Genomic DNA, 17626 nt, shown 5'->3' on the forward strand with positions numbered 1-17626 from the left:
TGGAATTCCCATGAATCTTAGACTACCCATTTAGTATTTTGGTGTGTTTCTTTTTAAGCCCCTCCTACCTACACCCACAATGCACACTGATCATATTTATTTATGGTTTGGATGTTTCTTTTATTTACACAGTTTAGCTTTGTTAAGAGCATCATTTTGAAGAGCTAAATGCCCTCCAGTGCTCTGACTGGTCCATAACTAATGCCATGGTTCCTGCAGTGTGTGTATTAAGTGATCCCACACTCCGCTATTCCCTGTAAAGGCACGACCAGCTTCTGGCTACAAGTTTCTTTGTTTTTTGTTTTTTAAGCACATTTCTGTCTAGGGGGCAGGCATTGGTTCTTATATATAGGACCTACATCAAGATCTCAGCCCAATCCAGGGCTACCCTGTTACTGTGGTTCAGGAAATTGTATTCCAAATGCATCCTTGGGTGGTTTGAACACATAATACAATGAACCCACCGTAAGCTCAGGTATAAACATGTAAATACACACCAGACTCTGACGCAGCATGCCTCGAGGCTCAGCACTTTCTCCAAGAAAGCCCTCACTTCTGCTCATCTTTGCTAGCTGGGTACTACTGTACTAAGTTCATAGTACTTTAGGTTAAGGGTTTCTCAACCTCTATCCTGGGAGCTGTCCTGAAGGATGTGTTCCAACATTGTTGGTCTCATCCACAAGGGACTAGTGGGACCATCCCACCATGACAATCAAAACTATCTCTTCAGATGTCTTCAAGTGCTCTCCCCTAGAGGAGAATGGGTCAGTCACCCTTAGTGAGAATCGCTGACATAAACACTACCTGATATGTCAGCCATGCTTCTTAGCCTGTTTTAAAGCATTGGATTCTAACTTTTCATTTCAGAGGGTCAGTTTGTTCACTGACCACTGAAAGTATCTGCATATAAAATCCATGATCCTTTTTACCAAGTTTAAAAATGTCTCTTAAGATAACTGAAAAGGGCAGAATATGCAACATGACTCAAATAACACTTGGGCATGTCTGTAAAGTATCACTTGTAAGTTACAGTCCGAAATACTGCAGCTGAGTCCCCATGGACTGCAGGCTGACAGCTTTTCTCTCAGTAGCAAAAGGATCAGGCTGCTTGAGCTCTAGCTCTTCCTTAACCCCGCAGCCCCAAAACTAACTCCCCACCAATCCAAAGTGTAAGCCTAAGCAGCTCTTGTCCAAATGACCGCACTATAAGCTGAGTCCTGAAACACCCTGGGTGTGAGGGTGGGGCTGGCCTTCACGCTTTCTCAGAGACATACCAGACACTAGACAGTAGGCATGTACCTTTGTTTTCAGAGTGGACAACAAAATGTTGATAGTAGAAATCTTATCTTCCTTTATGCCTGAGCTGAAAATGCAGGGGATGAACTCTGAAAATAAATGTTGCAAAGAATTAAAGTCAATGGTACTTTCAAATGTAGAGCAAATAACGCCACCCCGATTCAGGTTCTGCACCAATTATACAAGTTTTCAACAGTAAACCGGCTCCATGGCACAGGGAGTCAAGGGCATCTCAGGGTGAAATGACCACGGAAATCCCCACTTCCTGTTTCCTTACATGAAGTAAAGGCAACATGGAGCTGGGAGGATAGGGTGAGCTCAGAGAAGCTTAGGGTGCTCGTGGGTTCTGAACAGCACAGTGCAGAGGGCAGTAGTCTGCCCTTCTCTCTGACTTGCCCCTTTCCTCTACAAGAAGACAGCTACAGACCTAGAGGTGACACGGCAGAGTGCTCACCAATCAGCTCCCTGGCTCCAGCAAGTCTACAAAGACAACGCATTCTGTTTCTTTAAGTCAAAGTATAAATTTCAAGTCAACCATAATCCTCTACTCACCAGCAAACACCGTGCCATCCGAGTTGACTGTTGGTTTCTGCCACATGCGCTGTCTGACGTTCAGGCTGTTCTACACTCACCCGCCTGTCACTCACTCACTCACTCAGTGTGCACTGACACCCAGTACCCCACTGGCTCACCTCAGCCCTGCTAATGGTTAGGTGGAGGAAGATGAAGGCTGGTAGTGGGCTTGCCTCCTCACTATGACTTAGTCAGGGATCCAGCCCACGGGATGGTGCTGTTACATCCATCTCTCTCTACTTCTGACCATGGATTCAGTGTCACCCTTGCCCTTCCTTGCCTTCAGTGTTCCCTAAAATAAGGCAAGCCCAAACAAACCCCTCCGTCCATCCTATCCTTAAGTTGCTTCTGTAGGTACCTGTTACAGCAAAAAGAAAAGTCCCTAATGCAGACCTTATGCAAACAGTCTATCTCCTCCTGTCATGCGCTGCCCAACAGCAACGGCGCCCCCCCCACCCCACAACCCAGCCCAGGCTGGCACGTACAGTCTCCTTCCCCTCGCACCCTCACCTGCAGCATGAAGCTCAGTTCCCCTGTCCCGGCTGAGACAGAAGAGTTAGTCACCAGCCACTTAGGCTCCAGTACATGGGGATTCCCCTAAGGACTCAGCCCAGGACATAAGGGTATGACTCTGGACCTCTGACAACTGCCACATGCTACCATAGGATAAAACACTAATGCTCCTAACAATGTAGACAAGCTTTGTTCTAAGGAGGCAGTCACCAGAAGGTGGTCAAACTGAAGCTCCCTGGTGCCTTCGTATCCTGATAACATGGAGTACAGCCATGATGGCCATTAATGTATCTGTCTATGTTACTTATCATAATGCAGGGAATCAAACTCCTTGTTATGTTAGGTAAGTGCTATACAACTGAGCTACAGCCCAACCCCTTATACTTTTTTTTTTTAATGCAATTACTGGGGCTGGAGGGATGACTCAGTGGTTAGGATCAGGAGCTCTTCCAGAGGACCCAGGTTTGATTCCCAGCACCCATATTAACAGATCAAAATTGTTTATTTTGTTTTTTGTTTTTTTTTTTTTTTTGGTTCTTTTTTTTTTTTTCTGAGCTGGGGACCGAACCCAGGGCCTTGCGCATCCTAGGCAAGCGCTCTGCCACTGAGCCAAATCCCCAACCCTCAAAATTGTTTATAACTCCAGTCCTAGGAGATCTGATGCCCTCTTCTGTCCTCTATAGGTGCCACAAGCATGTGGTATATAGATACAAACAGGGAAAACACCCATATACATTAAATAATTAAAAATTAAAAATACAAGTACCAAAGAGAATCAGGGCTGTGAATCTGTGTGCTTTGGAACGAAAGCCATAAAGCTTCCTGTCAGCCACTCAAGGCTGTGCTCAGCATTCCAGATAAGTGCTAGCAGCACACGACTGCTCACAGCCTTGCCCCAAACACCTGCTCTGAGCACTACAGCTAGAGGCTGCAGGCGCTTTTGGAAGAAACACTCGAGTAGGCTTCTCTGACAAGGGACAAGGGACTCACTCCTACCTTTTATCTCCAGCACTTGCCCTATAGTGTTGTCATCACCTGCAATGAGGAAGGAAAGGGCAAACTGGATATAGGCCAGCCGTACGTCATGCACTCCCTGTAGGACAAAGGAGACTCACATGTCACATCAGCCATTACAGAAAAGAACACAGAAGGCCCGTATGCCTCTCAGCTCAGTGCCAACAGCTGCCTGGCCTTACCTCAAGCACTGACTGGCATGTGATTCCTCGTGCTTTACGGAAAGCACATTCTCTCTGCACCCCAGCTCTGTGGGTCTTCTCTGCTTCCTTCTGTCTAAGTCCGTTCTCAATGGAAACATATGGCTGAAAACAGCTGTGCCCCTCCCCTGACTTAGGACATAGCTTCTTCAGTTCACTCTGGGACAGGGCCAAAGAACCTTAGCCCTGCTGGAATCCATCCCCTCTTGCTTGCTAATGCAAACAATCTATTGTGTTTTAGAAAAGCCAGAGATAATAGAGACACGGTGCTGCTTTTGATGAGAGGCCAATGTGGTGATATCTGGTTTTTATTAGGCATAGTAAATAAGTTACTACATCACACTGAAAACAAAAGTGCAGATGATGCTTCATGTTACAAAGGCATGGACATCCCAGGTCACAGCTTACAGGCACTGGCATGACCATGGGAGGCGGGCACAAAGGCCATGACTACCAGCCATACTTCTGGAGAAGTCCTGAGCCATCTCATCAGCTCTCCCTCCCAGCATTAAGATACATTCGTCTCAACACAAGGAAGTGAAGGCCCGGGTCACCACAGCTGCTGCAGCGCTGGAATGTGTACTTAGAGCCTCCAGCACTCAGACGGAAAACCTTTCCAATTCCCAGTTATTCCCGGAGTTGAATGCATTGCAAGAATTAAGTTAATAGGATAGAAAGCGTGGTCTTGAACCTGGCAACACCAAGAAGTCAGCATCCCTGCCTTCCAGACCACCCTGGCCCACTTAATAGTAACAGAAGAGGTGGCGGCAGTCATTGTGACTGGTGATGACAATGGCGGTAGGCACGATGGCGAACACTGAATCACTGTCATCTTCTTCAGATCTCGACAGTCATGTGGGTGGGGGCACTCACACTTTGCAAATGAGTTAGAAAAAGACTTCCCCTCCCCCACCCTTTCCCCTTCCACTGAAGTAGTCTGGGGCCTGGGATTCTAATCCTCATTTCTGTCACTTTAGAATCTTCTAGACTATGAGTACATAGTAGACCTGGACAAGATCTTCCTGTAACATCTTCCCACAAAGAATGTCTAAATGAAAAGGAATCTGATTACCATCTATTGGTCCCTATCCTAGATCCCCCAACCAACCCCAAATCCCAGGTCTGACACACTGCAGAGAAACTAGACTGAGACAAGGGCACCCGCCCTCCTAGGCCAGCCACCACAGACCTCCGTCTCCAGACTACTCTTCAAATCACCTCACTCCCACTGAACAGCTGTGCCTACTCCTCATTCCTACCCTATGGCCTCACAGGGGTGCCATCCCTCGACTTCTCTAAACTTGTTCTGAAGAGTACTTTCTAAAATAGACTGAAACATTTGGCAAAGCTGATATTTGGTACAAGATTTTAACAATGCTTTCTTTGGCTGCATGAACAGAGACATGATCTACTTTCTTCTAAAACATTAAAATATATTTACAAAACAGAAATGATTCTCCACCTCCAACCTTCCTTTATTTCAGGGTATGAAATAAAGAAGGGGAAACTCAAACGCTCGAGATATTTAAAGACACCGACGAACCTATTAACCAAATACAACAAACATATGGACCTTGTTTAGACCCAGGCTTAGACCAAGAGTATAAAATGTTTTTGAGACTGGAAGACCCAAGGACCAAACTGGCTGTCCACTGAGAAAGTATTAAAGGTGACAGTGTCATAATGCCATTGCGGTTTCGTTTTTAAAGACACTCTTCTGCTAAGAGTACATGCTGAAATATTTATACTGAAATATGAGTCTCTTCTGAGACTTGCTGTAAAAGTCAACTGAAATGGTGGGATGTTATTAAGTGGGTGAAGGCGGCTGATGCCAGCTGAAGCTGGAACGTGGGGTCCTTGTGCTGCTCTATTTTTAATGCCTCTGACTTTTGAAAAACCTTAATGTCACTGACCACAATATACCTAAGGGGGCTTATGCAGCTCACACAAGGAAAGTATAAGCACTTGCAGTGGGACAGAGCCTTCCACTTTACAGAGTCCAGGGGTAAAACAGCATCCCCTGGGAGCCTGGGTGGAGCAGCTGCTGTAGCCAGGGTTTGGGAGGGAAAGCCCTAGTGGGCCTGGGCAGCCTGGATACATCAGACAGCATGGATAACTCTTTTGACTATAAGTGTATTTCATGTTCAAAGCCTTATCCGCTGATGGGAGTCTGTTGACGTGCTAATAAAGTCTAGCATCTAAGGAACACTGAGACCTGGACTTTCTTCCCTCAGACACTGCCATCTTTGTAATTCTATAAGCCCTTAATACCAGGCTAGTCTTGAAGAGCCATAAAATTTATGGCATTATTATGAACCCATCAGACTACTTCCTAACAATTAAGAAGTTTAATCGCCAGGCATACTAGGACAAGGGCTAGCCTACTGTTCATTTTTTCACACAGGAGATGCACAGAACAGTCTTCCACTTCACCCAGGGTGTGATATGTGTACACTGTGCTCTATCCTCAGAGGAAAGCACTCAGGCCTTGGCTGTGCACAGTGTTGAGCACCATTAGGAGTTGATCTGGCACGCAGGAACAGGTGCTATCAAGACCCATGACTGACCCTGTGCTGGGAGCTTAGACATCTTTGTTGTGTTTTCTTCTCCAAACCCAAGTGTTACCTCTAGAGCTACCCATGAACTCCTGCAAGCTCCGGAACTCCAAGCATTCCTGCTCCCATTCTCACTGGTTAGTTCAGCCTCTACCCACTGAAGGCTATAACTGAGAAGCCAATGTCAGTTAGCACAGAGCCCCAGGAGCTTAGAGTTGCAAAGGATTTCCCTAAAGGGGGCAGAACGGAAAAAAGAGGACAGGGATGCTGTATAAACTCACAGCTGTGAGGCAGAGAGGGGCTCTCCTATTCACTCGGAAGAGAGATAAGCCTATCCACTTAGGCCAAGAACAAAGCCTCTGAGACAACCTCATACCGGATAGGTCCAGATCCTCCTCAGAGGACGGAGTTGTTCAGGTTCTGTTGAGTCACTGGCCCCATCAGAGGCAGACTGGAGGGGATGTGGGGTGAGAGAAAGGCTGCTGCCCTACTCAAAGGCATGAACTTCTGCAGCTGTGTGAGGACCAAGGGAAGAGAGAAGGAAAAACCACCACCAAAGCCTCCCAAAGGGAATGGAGCTGTGGACAACCACGGTGACACTGGGGGTTCTCACCTTTGAATCCCTCTTGGTTACCAGGGCATACAAGGCTTTTTTATTCAAATCAAAACAGCTGCACACATCTCTGGCAGCTTCAGGGCCCTGGGTCACCACAGCAGTCATCAGGTCCAGGCAGGCTCGAGCCATCCTGCATAGGGACAGGAAACCAAGGATCAGGCCCAGGGGCAGCACTGTCAGGGAGCCCAGCGCACACCTTGCTGTAGGATTTGCTACCCAAAACCAGAAACGAGAAAGCCTGAATGTCCTTCTCTTTCAGGTTTCTTTTAAAGCATAACCAAAACTTTAAAAGAAACTAAAAAGCCAAGGAAAGATTATAATACAGAAGTGAAAAAATTATTATTAATATTATTATTATTTGAGACAGATTCACTGTGTATGTAGCTTTGGCTGAAATGGAACTCACTATGTAGAGACCAGGCTGGCCCTGAACTCACAGATATCTGCTTGCCTTTGCCTCTTGAATTCTGGGATTAAGGCTACCATGCCCAGTACTAAAGACAAAAATTTTATCTCTCAAGTAACCATCAGTGACAGTCACTGTGTTTTGGGGACATAAAGGACAACTTTAAAGAGGTGTCTCCAACAGTGCCCTCTTGGCAGCCTTCTTCTCTGAGCTTGCCAGAACTGGTGGCTCCATGCAAGACACTGTTCTAGATGCTGGAAAATAAGATCCATGATCCTCTGCACACATATTAGGGAAGAAGTCAATAGATATAGACCATTGTGTCAAGTGCACAGGTACTGTCTACATGAAGAAAACCAAAGTGGGACATGGAGACAGAAAAGGACAGTAGGATTGTTACCTGCCTAAGAAGGTCAGTGACAACCATACAGGCCTTTCTTCTGCAAAGTATTGAGGAAGACATAGACCATGACTACTTGAGAAAAGAACCATCTGGGCAGAACAGGCTATGCAAGTCAAGGTTGAGTCCCAGGACAGTGGAGAGAGCAGGCTAGAGCAGAAGGGACACTTGGTGTAAGAAGTCAGCCATGGTCCCTGTTGGTCCCTGCTGAAAAATCTTGGTAAAAGTCAACGTAAAGGCTGGTCATGGGCCACACGGCAGATGGCTCACCTGTAACCAGATGCATACAGGGATTCACAGAGGAGCTTCATGTGGTTGTTCAGAAGCTTCTTCACAATGTTGGTGCCCACCACGTGGAAATGTGTAAGATCACTGGCTGTCCTCAGTAATATGGCCTCAAAAGCTTGAAATATTAACAGCACCTGCAAAGGCAGAATTGAACCCTGTCAATCATTTCATCCTTGACTTAGCTAGAGTTATGACATTAGTCCTTCCCCAGATCCTGAGCCAAAATAACGAGAGGGAAGTAGGCAAGCGTGTACCAGCCTTACACAGCAAGACCCAGGCTCTGATTTAGAAACAGACAAGAGGCTGCTTAGTTTTACAAGACAAAAGCAAAGGACAAAACTTTGAGTATGAAATTCAGTGCTCTGAAGACATTCAGTTCTACAAAAGTCCAGTTCCATATGTGTTCTGCGTCTGTAACACATAGCATTTCCCTCGTTAAAGCAAACCTCGTGTACTGTAAGAATCTATAATCCCGGGGCTGTACTGTAAGAATCTATAGTCCCGGGGCTGTACTGTAAGAATCTATAATCCCGGGGCTGTACTGTGAGAATCTATAATCCCGGGGCTGGAAAGATGGCTCAGCAGCTGAAAGAATTGGCTGCTCGTGCGGAAAACCTGGGTTCAGTTCCCAGCACCCACATGGTAGCTCACAACTGTCTGTAACCAAGTTCCAGGGGACTCACTGCCTTCTTCTAGCCTCTGTGGCAACAAGCATGCATATGGTGTACACATATACATACATACATATATACATACATACATACATACATACATACACACACACACACACACACTGATAAGCAAAACCTCACACACATAAAAATAAATGAATAAACATTTTTTAAAAATCTTGACTTATGACATTATTTATAAACTATTGAAGGGAAGTTGCATTTCCAACAAAGGCCACAGAAGCAAAGCACTGGAGTAAGAGATCACTTTCTGAAGGAAGCTGGTACTGACCAAGATATGGACAGCACACCTGGCAAAGCTCACTGCTACACAACACTGACTTCTTGTCATCATGCAAGTAAGAGACAACCTACTTCACTCTCGGGTCGCTTCTCTCCACTCAGGAGCTGGAAAATTTCTGCACACTCCATGGAAATCTTGATGTAGCCCTCGACAACATCGCACATGTCTTCCTGTGGCAGCTGCTTGGCAGCAGAGACAAAGGCTTCCAAAGCTGAAATAAGAGTTAAGAGATCAAGGGGACAGTCTCCTCAGAAACCAGGGCAGCTACTACGACACCACACTTTCCTTCTCCAGTGTCTCCCACACACCTCTAATGTACTCAAAGAGGCGAAGAACCCCTGAACTGAGGGTTCATGTTAAGGCTGTAACTCCTACAAAACTATCTGAAGACAGCACTTCTAAGAGACAAGGATGAGTGAGGTCATCAGGTTGATGGCCCAGGTCCATAGGATTGATGTCCTAGTAATAAGGGACACCAGAGAGACCTTGGAAGAGGCGAGGTCATATGAGGACACAGCAAGAGGCAACTGTGTGAGTTTAGGGAGAGCCTTCATGTACATGACACTGGGCTCATTCTACCTAGAACTGCAAGAACATAAATGTTTAGCATCTAGTATACAGTCTTTAGTTACAGCAGCCCCGGGCAGATGAACCTACGTGTACATTATAAAAACACTCAAATGAGCCCAGTGTAAGAAAGAAGCTGGGGGTGAGTGAACTCCTGCTGCAATCCTGGCTCTGGCCCTAGAAGGGGACTTGATTCTGCAGGTGAAAGCCATAAACTGTTAAGAGCCAGCTACGCCTTGGACAGCAGCTCTATGTGGCTGACTCAAGCCGTTCTGTAACATCTGGTCAGGTATGAGGATCAAGGAGCAAGGCCGGGCACTATGAACACATCAAGTAAGGACATACCAATTAAAAACATGTTTGTGGGCTGGGGATTTAGCTCAGTGGTAGAGCGCTTACCTAGGAAGCACAAGGCCCTGGGTTTGGTCCCCAGCTCCGAAAAAAAGAACCAAAAAAAAAACAAAAACAAAAACAAAACATGTTTGTGGCAAACACCTGGACCCACATCCTAGAGTGGCCACCTATTAGCTCCATGGTGGTGGGCAAATCACTGAATGCTGAGTTCTGATACCTTATCTAGAACATGAGCAGGAGCAGGAACCCACCTAACAGGGCTTATACAAAGTTTAATTCTGGTATTGCATACGGCACAAAGGAAGCCCTTCAAAGCCAGCTGCATTTAGGTGGCATCTGCTCACATTCTGGCCTCTGCTAACCTCGCTAACCTCACAACGCCTTTCCCAACTTCACTTTATAGTGAGGGAAGCATTTCCCCTGCAACTGTACTCGCTCCTTAAACATTCTCAAGTGGTGCTGCTGCCCTAGGCACTGCAGCACAGCCCAGAGAAATAGTAAGCAAGGGCCATGGCACCTGAGAGAGGTGGTTCAGTGTCACAGTGGCTCTATCCCTCAGGTCTCCAAGAGTCACTCACAATACCTACCCCTCTTCCAGACAGCAAGCTTAGAATCCGAGAAACAGTAAGGCCTGCCACTGCAGAGAGAGTAGTGCTAATACTTCCTTAAAGAAGCACTTGCCAAGCTCTAAAACTCTAGGTAGCGCAGGATACTGTAAAGTGGGAACTGCTGATCCATCATTACACCTGCCAGCTCTACAGCCATCTTTCATTCACTACTGACTGAGCTCTTACCACACAGCAGACCTGGGACGTGCTGGTGAATGAATTGGAAAAGGTCTCCACCAACACGGTACAACCAATGGAATGCAGAGGTACACAGATATGTATTCTGGACCTACCAGTCACTTAGTAGATACACACCACACACACGAGGGGGAAGAAAAGGTTGTTAAGACGTTATAACTGTACAATGTGATTTTGACCAGGGCCTGGGGAGGTGTCTCTGTGGTTGCACCTAATGCTAAAAGAATGAGTTGGGGCAGGGTGAGACAGTGCTTCAAGTTATTGATGTGAAAAGTCACAGGCAAGGGGGAACAGGGTGTGAGTAGGTACAAGGGGATGGATGGTATTTGGGATGGGGAGGAGGTCTGAGACAGAGACAAATGAGTAGGAAGGCAAGATGAACTAGTGGGGGTGACGACTTTGGCTATTAGTAGGATCACACCAAAGGACGCCCTGAGAGAAGTGACATGAGCAGACTGGCCGTTTTAAAGATCACCTCATACTGCGTGTATGATGGGATGCAAGGAAACAAATGTAGGGAAAAGACCAAGCCTGGCAGCTCTGGCCATCACCACAGAAAGACTAATGGTGCCTGGATGAGAGTGACTATGGAGGACCACCGAGTCAAGGGGTGACTGAGGCACAAGGAGGGCTCTGGAGAAACATTTAGGTGACTGGACCTGCCTGGCACTGCAATGAGGAACGGGTAACATTTAACCGGCACTGGAGAAGGGCAAACATTTTCAAAAACTGGACTTAGGCAGATCCTTGTTGACCTAGAATTCTGACTCACCGATCATCACTTTAATGCTGACACTGGTCAGCTGAGCATCCTCTGCAATTGAACCCAAAGCTCCTCTCCACTACACCAAGGGAACAGCAGTAGCCACCAAAGATTCCTAACACACACCCACCAATCCATCCTTGATAGTATTTCCATGACAGGAACTCAGTGTGTGCCAAGGAGGAGGGAAGGGAGAAAAAAAATCCTGAAATTACATTCAAATAAAAATCTCCAAATTCCCACATTTACCCACAGACTTCAGCTTTGCAACATCCTTCAATCACTTCACTAATCATGTGCCCATCAACGTAGCTGTCCTGAAATGCAGACAGAAGCTTCTCAGGAACCAAGCTAGCTCTCTTCTGCCAGAGAGGCTCCTCTCCCCACACCATTCCACAACTCTTGACAACCTGCTTCCTTGGGGAAGCCTTCTTTGACTTTACAGATCAAGGCCCCAGGCCCCTTAGGCACAATGGACACCTGGCTCCTTTGGAAGACTTTGACTATGTGACTTCTGCTTTCCCAAACTATCAGACTCAAAAAGGCAAGACCTGTGCCAGGATTTATTCACCCATTCTGTCTCTACCTAGCAAATCGAGGCTGTGATTAAATATCAAATAAATGCGCGGGGCGCTAAATTCTGTGCTAACAAAGGCATCCTCTTCCAAGCAAACTACCAAGGCTAGGCACCAAATGTTTAAAAATAAAAATTGTAAGAAAAGATTAGTTGAGAATACTTTTTGAGTCAGGGTCTCACTATAGTGTTTATAGAGTCCCTTGGTTGTGAGTTAGCCTGGGGTAGTTCAGGGAGACAGACAGCTTACTCTTCTTGGGGCTGTCAACAGCAGCAGTCAGGAGTGCCAACACTGACACTGTCCAGACAGCACCAATTCTATCCTTAATCTTCTAGTAATTCCAGTGTAGGAAGTCAAGGTGTACTTGGTCTGGAACTTGTTAGGTAGATAAGGCTGGCCTCCGACTCACGAGATCCTCCTGCCTCTGCCTCCTTCTCAAGGGCTGGATTAAAGGCATGTACCATCAAGCCCTGTGATAGCTTATTAACTTAGTAATTTTGTTAACCTGAGAGAAATATAGTTCACTGTCTTGTTTTACCACAGCGTCGACGTCGGAACACGGTAACAGGTTCAACTGTAGTTGACAACCAATGTACCCCTTACACGATTATAAGTAGTTGTGACCTGTAGTCACACTCTGCCTAGAGTGAAATTAATTAAATTACAGAATCTGGTCCATCTCAGTCACCGGTCCCCGGACAATCCTAGTCACTTGACAAGGAGTGGTAGGTCCTTATGGAACTTGTTACACGTGACATCTGGCATTATCAGGGTTGACAGTTGGTTTGCAAGTGCCTATGGGAACGGCTACTGACAGCTCACGCAAGCTGTCTCACTGAACCATTCTAGACTAACTCAGAGCCAGGGCTCGGTAAACGCTTGCAGTGTTACTTTCCTGATAGCCGAGAGGTTTTGGAGGTGTCTAGGGGTCGCTGCCCGGAAGAGAAACGCGTGGCCGCAAAAGCACAGACATGCAGTCCTGGGGACCCTGTACGCTCAATCGTCGGAGCCTCTGTTTTCCCGGAGGCGTGGCTGTGACGGCTACAGTCCCGAAGCTGAGTTTGGTTCTGTCTCCTCCCGGCCCGCCGCTCTCACTCACCGGGTCCAGGGCCCTGCGCATCCTTCAGCTGGGTTTTGAACCGCACGCCAGTGAACTCCTCTGCTCGAGTTCGCTTGGATGTGCCCGCGGGGGACGCCGCGCCGCCAGGGCTCTCTGAGGCCTTCCTCTTGGGGACCCCCATGGTCCAAACCACCGGCCCAGAAAAACGGCGCCCTCGGAAAACCCACGCGACCGGAAACACTGGCAGCAAGGAAGGGGCGGGACTGGAGGAAAAGGCGGGGCCTGAGAGGGGAAGCCGGTAAAAGAGCCAGTCTTCGGGTGAGAAAGAGCGAAAGGGGTGGGGCCATCTGAAAGGGGCGTGGAGAAGGTAGAACACCTGGGGGCGGGGTCTTTGGGAGGCGTGTCTCTGGGCGGGTTTGGGCGTGGTTTGGTGCCGGGGCGGGGCCTGGAGGGCCTGGGATTTCCCCACTAGCTCTCCGCAAAGAAAAATCACCTCTGGAAAGACTTTCACGCCCTTAGCTGCAACAATCTAGGGCGGATCGATCAATGCACTTCTCCTGTCCCAGCGGCGCTGTTGGGGTCCCTGAGCGGGAAGAACTCTCAGATGCTTCCCGAAGGCCACTTCCAGACGACTACAAGAGCAGCACAAAAAGCTCAGATTTTTTAAACTCTCTGGGCACCTTAATTTTGTCCTTTGAACAACTTCATGGGATTAATACTTCCTCAGTTCAATCCCCATGCGTGTAGACCGGGTGATTTCACGAGGGCCTGACATCAGGTGGACTTACTGCTTGAGAATGTGGGTCCCAGGCTGATCAGGTGTCCTTAACTCTAGCCAGAAGGCCTAGGCTGGTTAGATGTGACTTCGAATAACCTCCATTCCAGGTTCCCCAAGCTTAGATGCATTCCTTCCTGTGGTGCTGAAGGCCATGGGAGATCAAAGAAAGTAAACATTTAGAAAAAAACCCTGGGACAGTGTCCACGTCTCAGCACCCTCATTAAAAAGGACACAACAAAGTCTGCTCTCCCCAAACCTGGGCCGGAGAACAGCAAGTAATGTAATGTTTAAAGAACTGCTTTTGGTTTCGGTCCCCAGCTCCGGAAAAAAAAGAACCAAAAAAAAAAAAAAAAAAAAAAAAAAAGAACTGCTTTAAGGGGACAGAGAGTACCATAAGGATTCTTTTATTGGTTGTAAGCTGTTGATTTACAGGCTACATTAAATGCTCTGGCAAAATGTGGGAAAGTAAAAACAGGCAGTTAGTTGCATTAAAAAAAAAAAACAGATTGTATCAATACTTGGGTATGTATTTAAAATTCCAAGCTAGCCTATAGCTGGGTAACTATTTCAGATGGTTTCTGAAATCCTCTGTCATAGTCTTCTAGTTTAGTGAGGTACTCTTTTGAAAGCAAATGTCTTTTAAGCATTTAAGAATGTGGTCCCTGGGGGTTGGGAATTTAGCTCAGTGGTAGAGCACTTTCCTGGGTTCAGTCCTCAGCTCTGAAAAAAAATGTGGTCCCTGTTGCTACTAGGATTTTAGAGTCCCTAACAGGAAAAAAAAATTTACCCTTGACCCTGATCCTGTAGTCTACAGAGACAACAGCATCGGTGGAAATCCCTAGGTCATAGGCCTGTCAGAAAAATAAAGATGACTGAAGCCATGTAATAATATTAAGAAGAGGATAAAGACAGACTGTGACCAACTGTCCACGTGGGCCCTCCTTGCTGATTAATAACGATCATCCACACTTACCAGGACCCACACAAAGCAGCAGGAAGATGTAAGAAGCAGTCAAAAGCCTTGAGTTTGGCTTATGTGATGTTGGGGGAAGTTACCAATTCTCTGTACTAGCTGCCTGACCTTCCTTCTGTAGCTCAGACCTTCACTTACCCCACTCCTTGTCCATTCTTCGCTCTAGCTTTCTACCATCCTCTGTTTTGTTTGGTTTTCACCTTTCTTACCTATTGGTGATACAGAATAGTCTTTGTTAATGTGCACCAAACATGGCAACACCAAGCTGGACACTCTGTTTCCATTGCCTGGAACTCAGACTGGGCCAACAAATGTTTAATAAGTATCTGAATGGATATGAATATGAATGAATCCATGGACCTATGTTTTCACCTTGGTTTAAATTTGAATTCTGCTCAGTCAGAATCCATATCAAGTTCATATTAAACTGTTTATCATGGATGCAGAATAAGAGAATCATAGCATCACCACCCACAGGAGAATGCTATCACAGTATTATCACTGTTGCTGTTTTGAAGCTCAGGAATTCAAACCCAGAGAGTCAAGCAGGTTAGGCAAGACCCCTACTAACTGACCTACATCCATGGCCCTGAGCTGAACTTCTCTTGATAATTTGAACTTTCACCCTGACAAGAGCTCATTGGCACAGTCAGATTGTAGAAATCAGAGGTGTGATGCTGAGAGAAATCTTGGACTTGGAACTTCCCACCAGGCCTTAGGGAAGGTCCGTGAGTTCCTCCCTGCCCAGACAATTAACGTAAAGGTCACCAGGACCACCAATCATTATGTGCCGAGTTGCTGTTGCTGTAATCTGCCCTCAAAAATTGTATTAAAAGCTTATGAAAGACAGAGAAGGGGTTGCCTCTCCTCTGGGTGCAGAACGACCCCTTGCTTTTGCATTGAACTCTATTCTCCAGTGTCGTTTGAGGGTCCCCTGGTAGCTCGGGCTCACTTTGAGTCTTACATTTGGTGCATTGGCTAGGAAGTCAGACCCCCAGTGACAGCAGGGGTCTGTGGTCGGTGGTCAGAGAAATGTCCGGCTTGAGCCTAGAGTCAGTTACTGCAATTGTCTGTCTTTGCGTGTCTTCTGTCTCTCTTTCGGTTTGTTCAAGAGTGTCAGAAAGGCTTAGAGAACCCTCTGGTTTGTCTGGTCTGGGTGGTGGTTTGCAGGATGCAGATGTGCCTTAACAGCATGACCTCAGGGAGTATGGAGGATGCTTCCGTTACCCCGAGGGGGTCGGGAACACCCCACTCCGTTTGGGATCTTGTTAGACTCAATTCTGGCAGAAGCCAGCCAAGTCATCTGTACTGGGTTATTCTGTCCGTGGCAAGGATGGATTGTTTGGGTCTTCCTTGTGTCTCTTTGTGTTATTGGACTTGGACTGGCATAATTTTTGGACATGGGACAGACTGATTCTCGCCTTAATCTTATTCTGACTCATTTTAAAGAAGTTAGGGCTAAGGACCACTTATTGCAACTTTGAGTGGCCCGCTTTTGATTTTAGATGGCCACCTTTTATCTCCCCAGCAGTAGAGGTTACCATGTTTCAAAAATCTTCCCTCTTTCCCCCTGCTAACACTTCTTCATCAACAGGGATGGCCACAAGGTGACAAGGAGCAAAAAGAGTCTACTCCAGCCCAGCAGCCAGCTCCGTCCTTGCTGGCAGCATCAACTCTAGGCCTAGTGAGATGGCTCAGAGGTTAAGAGCAATGACCTCTCTTTCAGAGATCCTGAGTTCAATTCCCAGCCTACCGTCGGAAGCTATTGCAGAACTGAAAGATTTAATAGTTAGGGTCAGAGCTACACAATGGGCTCATGGATATGTTTGGCCTAAATTATGTGCCCTTTATGAAGCAGGCCCAGTTCTAGAACCACACAGGTCAAAGAGACTGGATCTACGTGAGATTCCACCAAGGCGCACTTAAACCCAGGTAAAAAAGACACTACATCATCCCGCTGACCACACCAACTGCCATCAAAGTGGATAAAATCACTGCCTGGGTATATTACACTCACACCAGACCTGCTTCTCCAGTAAAGAAGACTACTTGGCTCCAGTTGTACCAAAATGGAGGGTTCAAAAGGACACCAACCCCCTCAAGTTAAAGTTGACCAAGTCTATTGTCCCTGCTAACTATATGTACTGTGTGTTTTATATCCCCCTTTTATGAAGACATTGAGTTAATAGTTAAATATGTTTCTACATATAGATGGTCACAGGAAGGTCCACCTTTAACCCTCCAGACCGTATTGGAACAGGGTATCTGTCTATGGAAAGTCCCCTTGTCACATCAACACCTCTACAATCGGACCATTCCCACAGTTTATTCTAAACAGATTATTCCCTCAAAACAGACATAGTGGACCTATTCGACAAGACTGACCCCTTTGCATGAATGGGGTGGTTATTAATTCTTCTACCCCAGATGGGCTCTGTATTTTGGTTCATTTGGTGCCCCACATACCCTATTTCTTTGATTTTAACATTAATTCTAGGGCTAGGGCTGGGGCTAGCCCTGGTGGGCACTGAGATAACTGTGCTAACAGAGAGAGAGAGAGAGAGAGAGAGAGAGAGAGGGAACTATAACAGTAAAAGACAGACATAGATATTGAGAGGATTAAAACTTCCATCGCTCATCTCCAGGAGTCACTCACTCACTTCCCTCTCAGAAGTTGTGTTTGAGAACTGTACTGGCTGGGTTTGTGTGTCAACTTGACACAAGCTGGAGTTATCACAGAAAAGGAGCCTCAGTTGTAGAAATGCCTCCATGAGACTCAGCTGTAAGGCATTTTCTCAACTAGTGATCAAGTGGGGAGGACCCAGCTTATTGTGGGCGGTGCCATCCCTGGGCTGGTGGGCTTGGATTCTACAAGACAGCAAGCTGAGCAAGCCAGGGAAAGCAAACCAATAAG

At 46.7% G+C, this 17626-nt stretch overlaps 1 protein-coding gene across 3 annotated transcripts in view; it reads right to left on the reverse strand.

Annotated features, from left to right (window-relative positions):
• Urb1 (URB1 ribosome biogenesis homolog) overlaps positions 1-13224 on the reverse strand; it is a 60766-nt gene extending 47542 nt beyond the window's left edge. Inside the window, exons 1-6 of one of the 3 annotated variants that reach the window (NM_001191661.1) lie at positions 13001-13142; positions 8908-9047; positions 7844-7995; positions 6765-6897; positions 3379-3475; positions 1300-1385 (exon numbers count right to left, since the gene is read on the reverse strand). In NM_001191661.1, coding sequence (NP_001178590.1) covers positions 1300-1385; positions 3379-3475; positions 6765-6897; positions 7844-7995; positions 8908-9047; positions 13001-13142 — 750 coding nt within the window. Of the gene's footprint in view, positions 1-1299; positions 1386-3378; positions 3476-6764; positions 6898-7843; positions 7996-8907; positions 9048-13000 lie in introns of all 3 variants that reach the window. The other 2 variants (XM_039088427.2, XM_039088428.2) reach the window with 2 other exon arrangements.
• Positions 13225-17626: the final 4402 nt, after the last annotated feature.

Source organism: Rattus norvegicus, chromosome 11, assembly GCF_036323735.1.
Source record: "Rattus norvegicus strain BN/NHsdMcwi chromosome 11, GRCr8, whole genome shotgun sequence".
Taxonomy (NCBI): Eukaryota; Metazoa; Chordata; class Mammalia; order Rodentia; family Muridae; genus Rattus; species Rattus norvegicus.